This window comes from Taudactylus pleione, unplaced genomic scaffold (assembly GCF_031769625.1).
Source record: "Taudactylus pleione unplaced genomic scaffold, aTauple2 ptg000016l, whole genome shotgun sequence".
NCBI lineage: Eukaryota > Metazoa > Chordata > Amphibia > Anura > Myobatrachidae > Taudactylus > Taudactylus pleione.
In genome coordinates, this window is record NW_028284418.1 from 45047060 (window position 1) to 45062777 (window position 15718).

The 15718-nt window shown below is 44.6% G+C and overlaps 1 protein-coding gene across 1 annotated transcript in view; it reads right to left on the minus strand.

Annotated features, from left to right (window-relative positions):
- Nucleotides 1–15718, minus strand: part of TLL2 (tolloid like 2) — a 195175-nt gene that overhangs the window by 88268 nt on the left and 91189 nt on the right. The window contains exon 2 of the mRNA XM_088473853.1: nucleotides 2683–2793. Within this exon, the coding sequence (XP_088329979.1) occupies nucleotides 2683–2793 (111 nt within the window). The remainder of the gene's footprint in view (nucleotides 1–2682; nucleotides 2794–15718) is intronic.

Consider the following 15718-nt stretch of genomic DNA (forward strand, 5'->3'; position numbering starts at 1 on the left):
AGACAGTAGAGCAATTTAAACATGCATGGGATAGACATAAGGATATCCTTCAGAAGAAGTAAGGATCATTAAGGGTTGAGGTAATAATATGTTTAATAATGGGGCAGACTAGATGGGCCAAGTGGTTCTTATCTGCCGTCAAATTCTATGTTTCTAAGATATATACTGTATACAGAGGTGTCTATTGACACTGTGGGTTCAGTCACACCAAAGAGCCCCTCTCTGTGCCAGGTCCCGGACACCAAGCATCTTTCAAAATGTGCATCTTCACATAAATAAAACTGGGAGTGAGCAAACTACATTGCTAGATTACACTGATCAATATGATGTGCGACATTTGTACATCTGTGTGCGACAATCTGAATTTGTGCAAAAAAGGCCTGCGATGCGAGAGCCCGTTCTTTTCCTTATGCCAAGTTCCTTTGTGCTTATTCGTTGATTCTGCGATGCGTGTAAGAGGCAAAATGTTATGAAAATATGCTATGCTACACCTTTCCAAGCGTTTCAGTTGCACCATACGGTGTATAGACGTGAGGTGTATGAGGACACATCTGTATGGTCGAAATTGTAATTGAAAATGTCGACATAATGATGACACCTGTAAAATTCAGCATGTCGACATTGTTGTGATGTCGACATACTTTTTACTGTCACTATCACTAACCCGAATGCAAAATGTTTACGTTCTGTCCATGTCGATATTTTCCAGCTGTCGACATTGTGAATGCCGAATTACTAACTGCACACCTATTCACACAATCAGATGCACAAGTTCATATAAATCTATTCATAAGAAAGCAGCCTATAAATATTTTAGCTACATTATTGGTTCAGCCTTCAACATGGACGCTATGTGGTCCACTTTACATTTTTGCTTGCTAACAATTGTTATTTGGAATAGAAAGATTCTTAAATCTGTGCATTGTGAGAGAGCATGTTCCCTAACCCTGGCAGCTGGTCACATTCCTGGCTGACAGAATGCCTACTATTGCTGGATGTAATCCATCAAAACATTCTTTTAACACCCACAGAACAACAAATTTAAATAGCAGTTATTCATTATGTAAATTCCCCCCCCCCTATTTTTAGAACATTTAAAAGTCGCCATTACATTTAGCGTAAGGCTCTTATTTAAAACAATATAATGCAAAAAAAAGTGTAATCTCTAGAATGTGAAACATGTCATCTTAACCAATACAGAACACAGACATAACCAATGCAACCATCAGGAGTCTATCATATTTTTGCACCTAGTAGCAGATTATACTAGGTCAGGTTTTATAGATACGATACCATTAGTTGAAAAAAAAAAAAGTAGAGTAACAATATTTTAACACCGTGATGGAATTTGCATTGGCAAGATTATTTTCATTGTGTCTTTGGATGAAGCATATTAACAACAACAAAGTAGGAGAGACTTATAGATATAATGACACAGGATGCAAGCAAACCACAGAGCAATAGCCTCATCTTCGATAAACCACTCCCAGCAGCAGATTAAATATTCAATAGGCAAACGCAGTTACCTGGAAACCCCCCTTCCAAGCCCACACCATGACCACAATAGAAATAGTACATAATACAATTTTACTAGTGCTGTATGTTCTACTCAGTATCACAAATTAAATAATTAGTGGATTTTTTAATCTGTGCACCAACAAGAAGATGTGAAAAACATGTACTATTAGGGGTGCACTGAATCTATAGGGTTAATTATTAATATTGGTATCCAGTGCATAAGCCCACCAATATGTGCATATATGTCCAAAGCAAGGTTCTTCTGCTGCTTGCAGACTCTCGATTTACTCCCATGCTATAGAGTGGTGTCCACATGTGAAATAAAAACATTCAGCTCAGACAGGATGGCCCTACTGCCGCATCTAATAGCTTATGGTGATCGCTGGTCCTGTATATGTTGAAATTATGACATACGCTAAACTCTGTATAACGCATATTAAAGCTGATTAAGTGCTACTTATGCCCTCTTCATGGACTGACCACATGCTCTACAATCAAGCATTTGGTAACCCCCCTCTAGAAATCCTGTGTTTGCCTTTGCCCCCACTTATTTTTGTCACTTTTCCCCACAGATCTTAAGATCACCATACCAGAGAGGACACTCAGGTTTCTGCACAGTCCTGTGAGGAAAGTCGGAGGTGGGTAAAGAACTCAACCCAACAAGATCCATATGTATGGGTTGGGGTTAGATCCCACTGCACTTCTCCAGTGGATGTTTACAGGCACTCAACTGCACCTTCGGTCTAAATAAGGAGTGTTCCAGCTGTAAGGGTACTGCTGTAGAAAAGATTAAGGCAAACCCGCTGACTTTTTCCCTGGGCCATCTGGGAGATGCCGGAGGGTAGGGTCCACGTTAGCAGTGAAAGGGATGGTGCCATAAATCACATTATGGTGGTCCTGTCCCCTACTCTACAACGCCATGATTTGTGGCATTGTATAATGAAGGATGAGATTCACTGAGAATCGAGTCAACAAGCCCTCAGACCCCCTGCTTCTCAAGGGAAGAGGGCGAATCCAGGAGGCGGTCTACTCTCAGGTGTCTGGGAGAGCTCACAGAAATTTGGCAGTTTCCTGGAGACTCCAATACTACATTGAACAAATGAGCATTAATTTAGCAAGTCAATAAAATAATTTAAAATTAATGTGATTTTTAAGTTCACTGACCTGCAATAAGTCCAGTCTGGCTATTTCTTGCTTCTCCTAAGTCGCTAGCTTTGTTTACTTGAAACCATTTCAGATCATCTTCATCCAAAGCAATATCACCCCAGAATGCAGCTGTGGAGACCATGACAAATGAATGATAATTATCTTGGTTACATGCTAGGAGGGCATTCCACTAATGCAATAAAGATAGAATATCACACTGTTCTAAACTGAAACACATGCTGCCTTCCTCCAAGTGCCTGGCTTCTTAACAAAGATATATTATATGTAAATTAAAGACAACTGAATTTATGTAGAAGTTCACCAATATCCAACAACAACAATGACACGTGTGTAAAGAGAACATAATATATATTAAAATGTAACAAAAGCATGCATGATCTTATTTTTATCCATATTTGTAAATATCTGTGTGACTAAGAGATGCCATATTGTTTGCTTAACCAAACTATGTGAGCGACCTGTACTGCTACTTATTTTAGTATGTAAAGTTGTTTATTTTTGCCATTTGGCATTTCATTCACTATGGTTTCATGACCATATCATTACTAAGAGATAGGTTATATACAGCAAGAAAGCTACATTGGGGGGAGATGTAATATCCTGGACACTAAAGATCGTTAAATGCCCTGCCTCGCTCAATAATGAGGTGAAGCATGGCCAAATATCAATGAATTGTATTAAAAAAATCAACTTTTGCCTTTTTTCAGTGATTCCTGCCCTGCTCATACTAGGGATAGCCATCAACCATTTATTGTTACCCCACCCATAGCCATCCCTAGCTTATACCACCAATGGGGAATCGGTATGATATGGAGTTCGAATCCCAGCAGCGGCAGCCCGACAAACCAGCAGAGCCCGGCAGCGGAAGCCTGACACTGCTGGAAATCCTGATCGTCCTAAGGTAAGTATCTACTAACCTAACCTAACCCCCCTAACCCTCCTAAGGGGTGCCTAACCCTAACCTCCCCCCTGTGCCTAACCCTAATCCCCCCCTTCCCCGCTACCTAAACCTAAGTCCCCCGGGGGGTGCCTAACCCTAAGTCCCCCCGGGGGTGCCTAACCCTAACCCTCCCTCCCCCTAGCCTAACCCTAACCCTCCCAGGGGGGTGCCTAACCCCAAGTCCCCCCCGGGTGCCCTAAACCTAACCCTGCCCCCCCACAGCTGTCCGCTCATGGCGCCCGGCATCCGCTCGATCGGGATGCCAGGCACCTGTCTCCCGGCGTCGGGGAAATGTCAGGAGTCAACATCTAGACGCCGGGCATTTCACCCTCGCCGGGATATAACAGTCAGGAGGCCGGCTGCCGGTATTACCACCAATGGAGACCAGAGCATAAAAAGGCATATTGTGCATGCAATATGACAGACAGACTCTCACCTTAAACCCATCACAGTACTTCTGCCTACTGAAGGAAGCATCTATGACAACATAATGATTCAAGCATATTCTGACAGCCAGGGATGTGCAGTACAGACAGCCGGAGAAGACGTAATGGAAGCAGCCTGCAGTTGTAACGGTCAGTGTAACTGACCCTTCATAACTTCTGAATCACGAATGGCACCATAGAAAGGTATTAAGCTGCCGATACTAAAAATTGAATACCACCCGCGCTTACTCTTGGGGTAGTAGTATGAGCAGCGGGCACTAGGAGTAATCCCCACTCCTGATTAACATAAGTAAAAACAATAATTGTGCCTGCGCTTGAAAGCTGATGAGGTGGTGATGAGATAAATTAGTAGAGATAACTAAGTGTAAATGGTAAGTATTTTATTTATTTATAAGTTGCAGAGTTATTATGGAGTCACAGTGCTCCATGTCTGCTAAACACTTATGATGCAGGATGGGTAGGGGGGGGAAGGTATAGGGAAGGGGGATAGTGATGGATGCTGGATTGAATCCGGAGGTGTCTAGTGCCAAAATGGTTGGGACTAGTAATTGTTGTTAGAGGGGGTTGTGTGCGTATAGCGCAATGGATATGATCATTGAGGGTGGGTAATTGTCAGATGGAGCATCCAAATAGAACGTGGAAAAAAAAAAGAAAAAAATTAGGATAAAAGATAGATAAAAAACAATTGAAAAAAATCTAGGTAATGCCGCTCTGGAGGGACGGCGTCCCGTGCCCTCCGGTCCGTCAGCTTAGCATATGTCCTGTGAAACACCACGATTCTCCACTGTCCTTGACGGTAATCGACCCGCTGCTTGAGTGTGTGCCGCGTTACACACACGCTGATGTTCTTTCCTGTTCGCCGGCCATGGGGACGTCTGACGGAACCCAAACTTCCTTGCGGTCACGTGGTCCCGGCTGACTGATGACGCGGCCGGCCGCTTGACCCACCAGCCAGTGGGGAGACTTGGGAAATGTAGTTCTATTAAGCAGCTCCTGGTGTGCACATATGGGAAATTAATAAAGATGATGGTGTGTGTAAGACGGTCTTTGTCCAACGCGTAGCGTTAGTTCTTCAGAATACCTGAAGGCTAACCAGCCTACGCGTTGGACAAAGACAGTCTTACACACACCATCATCTTTATTGATTTATTGCCAGCGAATCCATCAACGAACCCACTGACTTCGTCCGGCACACAGCATATGTGCACACCCGGAGCTGCATAATAGAACTACATTTCCCAAGTCTCCCCACTGGCTGGTGGGTCGAGTGGCCGGCCGTATCATCAGTCAGTCGGGACCGCGTGACCGCAAGGAAGCGTGGGTTCTATCAGGCGTCCCCGTGGCCGGCGAACAGGAAGGAACCACAGAGAGTGTGTAACGCGGCACACACTCAAGAAGCAGGCCGCGAGTCGATTACCATCAAGGACAGTGGAGGATCGTGGTGTTTCACAGGACATAGGATAAGCTGACGGGCCGGAGGGCACGGGACACCGCCCCTCCAGAGCGCCATTACCTGGATTTTTTTCTATAATTTTTTATCTATCTTTTATCCTAATTTTTTTCAATTTTTTTAACTATCTATTTGGATGCTCCATGTGACAATTACCCACCCTCAATGATCATATCCACTGTGCTATACGCACACAACCCCCTTAAAAACAATTACTAGTCCCAACCATTTTGGCACTAGACACCTCCGGATTCAATCCAGCATCCATCACTATCCCCCTTCCCTATGCCTTCCCCCCTACCCACCCTGCATCATAAGTGTTTAGCAGACAAGGGCCCTCATTCAGAGCCGTTCGCTATTTGCGGTCGTTCGTTTAAAAACAAGGGGTGGCTATTCAAATGATCCGTACGCACATTGCAGTCTGTTCACACCTCTAAGTCTGAACGAAAGAGCAAAACATACGCTCGTTTATTTGTTAAAAACGCCCCCTGGCCGCTCGCATCCTACGTCATGTCCGCTATTTATTAGATTAATCGAGTACATCGACAAGGGTATGAACTGCTCGCTATTCTTGTGGTTGGTGTTTGCTACCACAAATTTGCGAGCAGTTCTGGCTCTAAAATAACCCAGTGACGTGATCAATGACGCTGCTGTTTTAAATATACACACCCATAAAACGCCCGTTTTGACCTTTAAGCACGCCTGCGTACGGATCTCCACTCCCCATTTTCAAGCACCTTCCCCTGTTACCACCCACATACGCCTCATTCTGTCACTCAAAATAGCAGGCACTCGCTATATAGCGTACAAACGATTTTCGGCCGCACTGACTGGTTCGCGCATGCGTACTAAAAAGCGTACGCATGCGCAGATGTGCAAACATCGCTCGGAACGAGCGTATTGCCGCTAACGAGCGGCTCTGAATGAGGGCCAAGGAGCACTGTGACTCATTAATAACTCTACAACTTATAAATAAATAAAATACTTACCATTTACATTTAAGATGGCCACACACATGGCGATTTCTTACCCGATATGGACGATTTAGACGAATCATGAGGACAAATTGTTTAAAATTACCAAATCGTGAAGTCCTACTCCTGATCACGATGCCGATGCACGTCCCCACTCGTCGCACCTCGCATCTTGAGATCTGGCGTGCTGTAGGCCAGATTTACCAATCTGGGACACGATTTGAACCAAATCGTGAGGATTTTCATTCACGATGTATCTCACGATTCATCATACTTTGGGAAATTTGACTGACAGGACCCTATACACATGCCCAATCGCCATCTTGTGCAGCATCGTGGCTACAAGAAGGAGGAAGTACGATAGAGCCTGCACAGTAAAGTCTGGATTACCGGAGTTTGGTGAGTATTGGTACCATATTTACTGCAACCCCACTGCCCACCAATGTGTGCCAGCCACTTCTAAATGCATGACCCAGCCACCGCCCGCCTCATTACGGCGGGCGGTTGCTGGGCCATGCATTAACCTCCCACTGCTCACCAATGTGTGCCCTCCACCTACCCACCAATGTGTGCCACCCACCAATGTCACGTGACACCTATAAAATAACCTAGCTTAAAAAAAATCACTAAAATTTTATAAATTGATTTAAAAAAATGTAGTTTTACAACAACATCAATACATATATAAAATTTGTTTTTGTTGCTGTGATACATTAGTTTGTGATGTTTGATTATACCACCCTAAACCAATGTATGTCACCAACATAAACAAATATATTGCAACCACAAAAATAAAAGATATTACGATACATACAAACAGACACTACATCCCTGTAAAAATAAAAAAAATTAAAATATATATATAAAAACACAAAACATCCCTGGGGAGAATAAAACATTAAAATACATTTTTTAAAAACCATTAAAAATTCCTGTATAAATATAATGTCAAAAAGCAAAAAAAAAAAAATATACAAAAATCTTGAAAAATTTAAAAATATACATTAAACATGTACAAAACAATTCACATTTGTAGATTATTAAAATGTCCTTATTTTTTCCTCCTAGCGATGTCTGTGGATAGTGAATGGGAGTTTGTAACCGGTTTCCTAGAGATCCTCCAGGAAAAGGAGTGTCTATGGAGGATATCCTGTCGACAGTACCACCACAATTCGGCAAAATTGGCAGCCTTGAATGTCCTTCTGGAGTACACAAAAAGGTTCATTGCGGATGCTGATCTTAAAGCAGTATGGCACAAAATACAGAACCTGCGTACCGTGTATATAAAAGAAAAGCGATAAGTGGATGACTCCAAAAGTTCCGGGGCAGGCAGTGACGACGTGTACCAGACAACACTCTGGTACTATGAGCTTATAAGTTTTATAACTGAACAAGAGCCACAACGCCAGTCAGTGGTCCTGATGGCCAAGCGAGATGGAGAACAGGAGGCGGCAGAAGTGATTGCACCGTCTGAGGATTGTTGGTAAGTAGACACAGGGCCTGATTCAGACCCGGTCGCAAGCGCTGATCGCTCGCAACCGGGTCGATGGTGGTCCAGAGCGCATGCGCACAACGGAGCCGGTTCCCTTGTGCGCATGCGCGAGACCCGGATAGCGACGGGCATTCCGTCGCTCCGGGTCTCACAACAAAGGGGGCGAGCTGTCGATGTTGAGTGACAGCTCGCCCCCTTTGGTGGGCGGGCCGGGGGGGTGGCTGCCCAAACGGAGGCGTTCCCATGAGAACACCTGTTGTTTGGGGGCGGCCCCACTGACATCACAAGTGATGTCAGTGGAGAGCTTCCGGCTCTGTTAGAGCCGAAAGCTCTCTGGGGCTTGCGGCCACAAGACCCTACCACAAGGGTCTCGTTGCAAGCCCGATGGTCGCGATGGTCTTGACCTTCGCGACAATCATCATGACCGCTCGCTATAGCTGTGGGTGGTAACCCACAGCTATGCAAACGGCCAGGAGGCCGCTCCATAAAAAATAAAAAAAGACGCCCTGATTCAGAGCGTCCGGTTCTGAATCAGGGCCACAGTTCATAAACCAAAACCGTATAAGTTTTTTTTGTTGCTCAATCACAGTTGTCCACTATAGTCATTTATCTCACAGACAGCCCTCCTGCCATGGCACCGCACCTGGTCCGTTGAAATAGGCCATATACTCCTCCCTCGCTTCTTTGGCACGTGCTGTTGATGTTGTTGCAATTGTTGGTGCAGACATTGATGTAAACTGGGCAGTGTCCTCCAGAGCTCCAACATCTTCTGGTCTAGCTGGGACTAGACCTCATTGTGTAGTTTTCCTTCGCAGAAAGTTATGCAGCACACAGCAAGCCATCACGACCCAATCTATCTTCTCCACACGTAGGTTTATGGTGGTGTGGAAAATGCGGAACCGGTTGCTGAGTATTCCAAACGCATTTTCCACAATGCGCCGTGCCCAGGATAGACAATAGTTGTAGATCCTCTTCTCTCTGGTCAGGCCCCTGTGCAAATGGCTTCATCACATGTTAATGTAATGCAAAAGCCTCGTCTGCAACGAAAACGTAATTTAGGCCATGCTTTGTCTCGTCCAGTGATGGCAAGTGGAGGGTTTTGTTGCTGAGTCTCTGGTAGAAAGCAGTCTGTTTGAAGGACCCACCATCCGAAGCACGGCCATTCTTGCCGACATCCACAAACAAAAATTCATAGTTGGCATTCACCACTGCCATGAGAACGATGCTGAAGAAGCCTTTGTAGTTGTAGTAATATGATCCGGTGTTGGCAGGTGGGTTCATGCGGGTGTGTTTTCCATAGATGGCTTCTCCGCAGTTAGGGAAATTCCAACGTTGTTCAAATTCTTCAGCGATGCTCTTCCACTCTTCCATGGTGTTAGGAAACTGGAAAAATAAAAAAATAAGTTTATAGAAAAACATGAATTTATATATATAAAAAAAATTAAATATTAGACTCCCACCCAAGATCCTGATTTGTGCATCACGCCGGACCTAACTTTGATCGGTGACAGCGTGGTGGAAAACTTCACCACAATTACCACACCCATTAAACCAGGAGCATCATCCTCCTCGGTAACACCCCAAAAATGAAAAAGCAAAAGCACACAGAACAGGAGGAGTTGTTTCTACAAAAAGCAGAAAGCATCCTTCAAAAAGCCCCTGATGATATTGACGACTTACTGCTCACATTAATAGTCAGATGAGAAAAATGGATGCGGCAACTTCCAAAAATTTCCATAGGCTCGTCTATGAGTTTCCCATTCGATCCCTCAATAGTAATTTGCACAACTCCACCTATATTACTGATCCTATGCTTTATTCCCCTGCTCCAAATGCCTATGTCAGGCTCCCCCCCAGCCCAGTTGGAGATCATTCCCCCACCCAGCACCCCAACCACTAGCAGGACAGTTTACAATGCTCTGCTGGAGTCAGAGGAGGATTTGCCGCATTACTCTTAATTTTTTTTCTTCCTCTTCTGTACTATCACCAAATTTCATCACTCCCAATAGGTGCAGGCTGTATGCTATACGGTGGTGATGACACTAATTGGACAACATACAGCATACTACCTATTGGGATTGATAACATTTGGTGATAATACTGTTTTGTACTGTTTATACACGTTTATGTAATATATTTTAAATTACGTAGTGTACTGTTCTTGCAACACAAATGCTTTTTTTTTTTCACAAGAAACAAATGTGTAGTGTGTGCTTTTTTTTCTTACCTTGCAATACTGGTACTGCAGCACTTTAATGATAGCCTTGCAGGTCTCTGGAATGATGAAGCCCAAGGACTGAGATGAGATAAGGGTCCCAAACTTCAGGTCTTCAAATGACCTTCCTGTAGCCAGATACCTCAGGGTAGCCACCAGCCTCTCTTCAGCAGGGATTGCCCTCCGCCACCTTGTGTCTTGCCTCCGGATTTGGGGGGTCACCATACTCAGCAACTCCTGGAAAGTGGCATCATCCATGCACAGGTAGTTGCGGTAGTTGTCTTGGTTATTGTCCTTGATCTCCATCACAGGGACATGTGAGAGCGGGTATCCCTTTGCTGTAGCCACTCTTTGGTCCAGCATGTTCTTCTCCTTCGCTGGGTCCTCTCCTGGATCAACTGGGCCCCAGCTTGGGATACCAACACTTTATACTGATAGGGATGCATCAGCACATAATTCAGGAACAGGATAGAATGCAGCTGCACACACTTGCAGGTAGAAGACACTTTGTAAAAGGTAAAAGCCAAATACAAAGCAGAGCACAGTAGCAATGTACAGGTTTCAGCTGGTATAAACCTAGCCTCACTAGTAGCAGAGCAGAATGTGCACAGGGTTAAAATGGTGACTGCCTTTTATACCCCCTGGCTAGCCCCTCCCTTTGTTATTATTATTTAAATGTCCCACCAATCATGAAGAGCCTCTTCTCTTGTTTTGGGAAAGTCAAGATGAAACTCACGATTCGTACGATCCGATGGATTGGAAGTCACATTGTCAGGTTTTTGGACCAAATCATGCTCACGACTGCCGGGGAGCTCCCGTGGAGAGTGCACGGCAAATCGTACACATCGGCTGATCGTCAGCACATCGCCATGTGTGTGGCCAGCTTTCCTCATTTATCTCATAACCACCTCATCATCTTTCAAGCGCAGGCACAACTATTGTTTTTACTTAAGCTGCTGATACTGATGGAGACACCAAACACCTCCTTGCTGCCTGTCATTTCCTTGTTTTCACACATGCAGGGAAATGGTAACGGTCACTGATGATTTGGCACAATAACTACCCTCCATACTGTACATCTCCCCTATTGTTCCTAAATTGTTGGATGGGACTTGAATTGTTCACGTGAACAAGAACATTACAATTTGATTAGTGAATGCATTGTGTATCAATTAGTAACCCAGATGTGGAACTATCCCACTCTAATTTAACTGCCTGAGAGTTTGTCATCATGTTCGTCTCTATACCATGTTTGTGGATTTATTTTTACTATTGGTTACATGTTTTTTTGGAAAATATTTAATTTATATCAACACCAAAGTATATCATACTTGCCAACTCTCCCTGATTGTCAGGAAGACTCCCCGAAATGGTAGCAGTCTCCCTGACGAGTCTAGCAATCTCCCTGATTGCACCTTGCCCCCATTATGAAGCTGTTACATATAAAAAACACAGATCTATACATTGAAATGGGATCATTAGTATGACTTCCCTGCATTGGTTATAAGGCACAATGATCCCTATGGCTAATTCTTGCCAACTCTCCCTCATTGTCAGGGAGCCAACTCTCCCTCATTGTCAGGGAGACTCCCTGAAATAGTAGCAATCTCCCTGTCTCCCTGAAGAGTCTAGCAATCTCCCTCATTTCATCCTTACCCCCATTATGAAGCTGTTATATTAAAAAACAGAGATATATACATTCAAATGGGATCATTAGTGTCATTTCCTTGCATTGATTATTATAAGGCACAATGGGGTAGACGTATAAAGCCCAGAAGCGGTATCAGCGCACGTTATGTGCACTGATACCGCTTCTCCCCGATGTATGATCGGGGGTCTGAGCGGTAAATGACAGGGGCGCTATGCGCTCCTGTCATTATCGGCGCTGCTATCTACAAGATAGCAGTGCCGAGAGGCAGGGCCATGTACGAACGGTCATACCGCATGACCGTTCCGCCGGCTGTAGCTGTCGTTATCGACAGCTACATCCTGGTGCTAGCCTATACCCACAGCAGGGACAGCGCTGTCCCTGCTGGGGCTGCTGCCGGCTCCAGGCTGCACGTGGGGATCTCGCGATATTTGCGAGATCCCGCGCATGCTCAGTGGAGGCGGTGGGGACAGAGACACAGCGCATCAGCACTAAGCTGATGCGCTGTGGTCTCTAGCGGGTAGCGCCGGAGGGGGGAGTTAACGCTCCCCCTCTCCGGCCGATGAGATGTTCTTACATCTCATTGGTAGTGCTTCCTGCTTCGCCTCGGTAAAGAGGCAAAGCAGGAAGCGTTATAGCGGCACTTAACGTGCTGCTTTCATACATCTACCCCAATGATCCCTATGAATTTCTATGAAAGTATTAGTGTGTTTTCACCAACAAACAGATCTTACTAACTGCTTTTGGGCTGGAATTACATTTGGATGTAAGTCAGGTTTAGGACACGCCTCTCAGATTTATCAGTACACGCCGACTGTAACACGCGCTCATAGGTGCTGCTTTCACAATCTCCCTGAAATGCTTTTTCAAAAGTAGGCAAGTATGCTATGGCTACATGCATTTTCTGAAAAGTATCAGTGTGTTTTCATCAACAAGTATTTCTTACACTAATAGAGAGGAATCAGCATTCGACAGTGACAACTAAATGCATTAAGGGCCTGATTCAGAGCCGGACGCCATTTGCGCTCGCTCGTTCATTAAAAAGGGGTGGCTATTCAAATGAACCGTTCGCACTTTGCGGTCTGTTCACGCCTCTATGTCTTAACGAGCGAACAAAACTTGCGGTCGTAATTTTGAAAAAGACGCCCCCCTGGCCGCTCGCACCATACGTCATGTCCGCTATTTATTAGATTAATCGAGTACATCGAACGGCATATGAACTGCTCCCTATTCTTGTGGTTGGTTTTTCCTACCACAATCTTGCGAGCAGTTCTGACTATAAATCAACCAAGTGATGTGGTCAATGAAGCTCCTGTATTAATTATGCACACCCATAAAACGCCCATTTTGACCTTTAAGCACGCCTGCGTTCTGATTTCCACTCCCCGTTTTCAAGCACCTTCCCCTGTTACCACCCACATACGCCTCCTCCTGTCACTCAAAATAGCAGGCATTCGCTCTTTAGCGAACAAACGATTTTCGGCCGCACTGACTGGTTCGCGCATGCGTATTAAAATCCGTACGCATGCGCAGTTGTGCGAACATCGGTCGGAACGAACGAGCGGCCGCTTACGAGCGGCTCTGAATCAGGCCCTAAGTACATAAAAGATCAGAGTTTAATCTCATGAATGCAGATACACAATAGCATGTAAATGTAAAATATAGATTAAAATGAAAATCGCGTTTGACTAAAAGTAAAAAATATATATGTCATATCCACACAATAAAAAATGTGTAGATGCTCAGTCCCAACTATACAGCCAAAAGGAGTATAATTTCCTGGATTAGTCCACATAAGGCAAACTCTTAGGGGTAAATTTACTAAGATGGGAGTTCTATTAAGAAGTGAGGTTGTCCATAGCAACCAATAAGATTCCAGGTATTATCTTCTACATGGTGCTAGATAAATGAGAAGTAGAATCTGATTGGTTGCTATGGGCAACATCACTTTTTTAATAGAACTCCTATCTTAGTAAATTTACCCCTTAAGCTGCATACACACACAACGATTTTTTTAATGATTATCGTTAAACGATATCGTTTAACGATAATTGATGGCAAAAATCGTTCACTTTCTGAGTCAAACGATGAACGATTATCGTTCATGCGCGTTCACGTTTGTAGTTTGTCGTTTGTAGTTTGTCGTTCAGTCAGACTTGTCAACTCAACGATTTTCATTAAGGGAATATGCAAAAATAGTTTGTAGTTCATAAAAATCGTTCATGACATTTAGTAAATGAACAACTTTAGTAAACGATTTTAGTAAATTTTTTCAAGGGAAAAAATCATTTACTCAAATCGTTCATTAAAAAAATCGTTGTGTGTGTATGCAGCTTTAGTGTTAAGAAAGAGAACTTGGTTCAGCATAGAGTACTAGTTACCAGGTCCAATGTCCAAGATTGTGGGGGTCCTTTTAGCAATGCTGATAGAGCTTTTGCAGATAGTGTGGTCCTTTTGATAAAGATGTGACTCTGCACAGCGAAACATGTCAAGGGACTGGCCTACTAACCCACCACCACTTACAAGCTCAGCGGGAGCCCACTCTGTACCTTGCCAATTGGTGTTCTACTCATCACATACCTTTGGGAGCCCACCTCTGTAACTGGCGCCGATAGCAATATTACCTAACAAGACTAGATACTTCTGCACAGTAATGATGCTTTTCTCTTATCCAGCAAGTAGGCGGAGGATAACCATACAGATTGCACAGGGATCATCGTAAGACACATTCATACTTACCGGCATTCAGCTCCCTCCTTAGCTGAATGTCCGTTTCTAGGTTTCTACAGCAAGGGCGTGGCAGAAGGGGGCGAGTTACAGCGGTGATGTAGCATTGGGGTGGAGCAGGGGGTGTGACCGCACAATCGTGTCATTGTGGCCCTGCCCCCTCTTCCCAATGCTGAGATAAATGGCATTGTGAAGAAGGTGGTGGGGGCCATGATGGCGCGTTTCAGAGACCCTGATGCTGGGTTGTATGTATTGGAATATGGGGGGTCCTGGGCGATGCAGGGGGGTGCTGGCAGTCGGTAAATTGACCTACTTTACCGGGGGGGGGCAGGAGTGCCACATGATTTTCGGGAGACTCCCGGCCATCCTGGGAGAGTAGACATTTATGCACATATTACACAAAGAACCTCTATGCTCCACTACATGGATGCACAGAGGTTTCCCTCACCTAAGCGCCAGCTTCCTGTTGCACAGAAAACACCCACCCATCCAAGCACCAGTACCGTTTTATAAAAATGTAGTGGTCACTCTAGGTGCAGGATGCTAATCAGTTAGGATGGCATATTTTAATTTTGAAGGGCAAAATTTCTAATGTAATAAATAGCTCCAGCTCCTGTAGCTATAGCGATATATCACATCTAAAATTTTGCCCTTCAAACTTAAAATATCCCCTTGTCACTGATCAGCACCCTGCACCTAGAGTGACCACTAAAAATCCCACTCACCAAAACAACAGCCTCTCAATAGCCAATTTGAACCCAGAACATACATAAAGGAAAATGCTTTGCTAGATAATGGTACGATCATATGATAATATGACAGTAATAAAACATGTGTGTGAAACATAACCAGCTGCCGGCAGCTCCCATGGAAAGCAGAGAAGAGGTGATGCTTTCAAGGCGTAAACCCAGTGTTGATTGGCTGGGAGTTGCGAACCTGGAATCAACATGTTGGAGAAAGTAGGTGAGGGAAGAGCACCCCCTATGGCAGCAGCCTCACGTGGTGTGCCGCCCTCCCTCATTATGTAATAGCTACGTCACGCAGCCAGGTGGCCAATCAGGAGCCGAACTGGGCAGAATGTAAACAGTGTCCGCACATGGCTAGGGTGCCAGGTTCATGTGAGAGCACAGACCACCAGTAG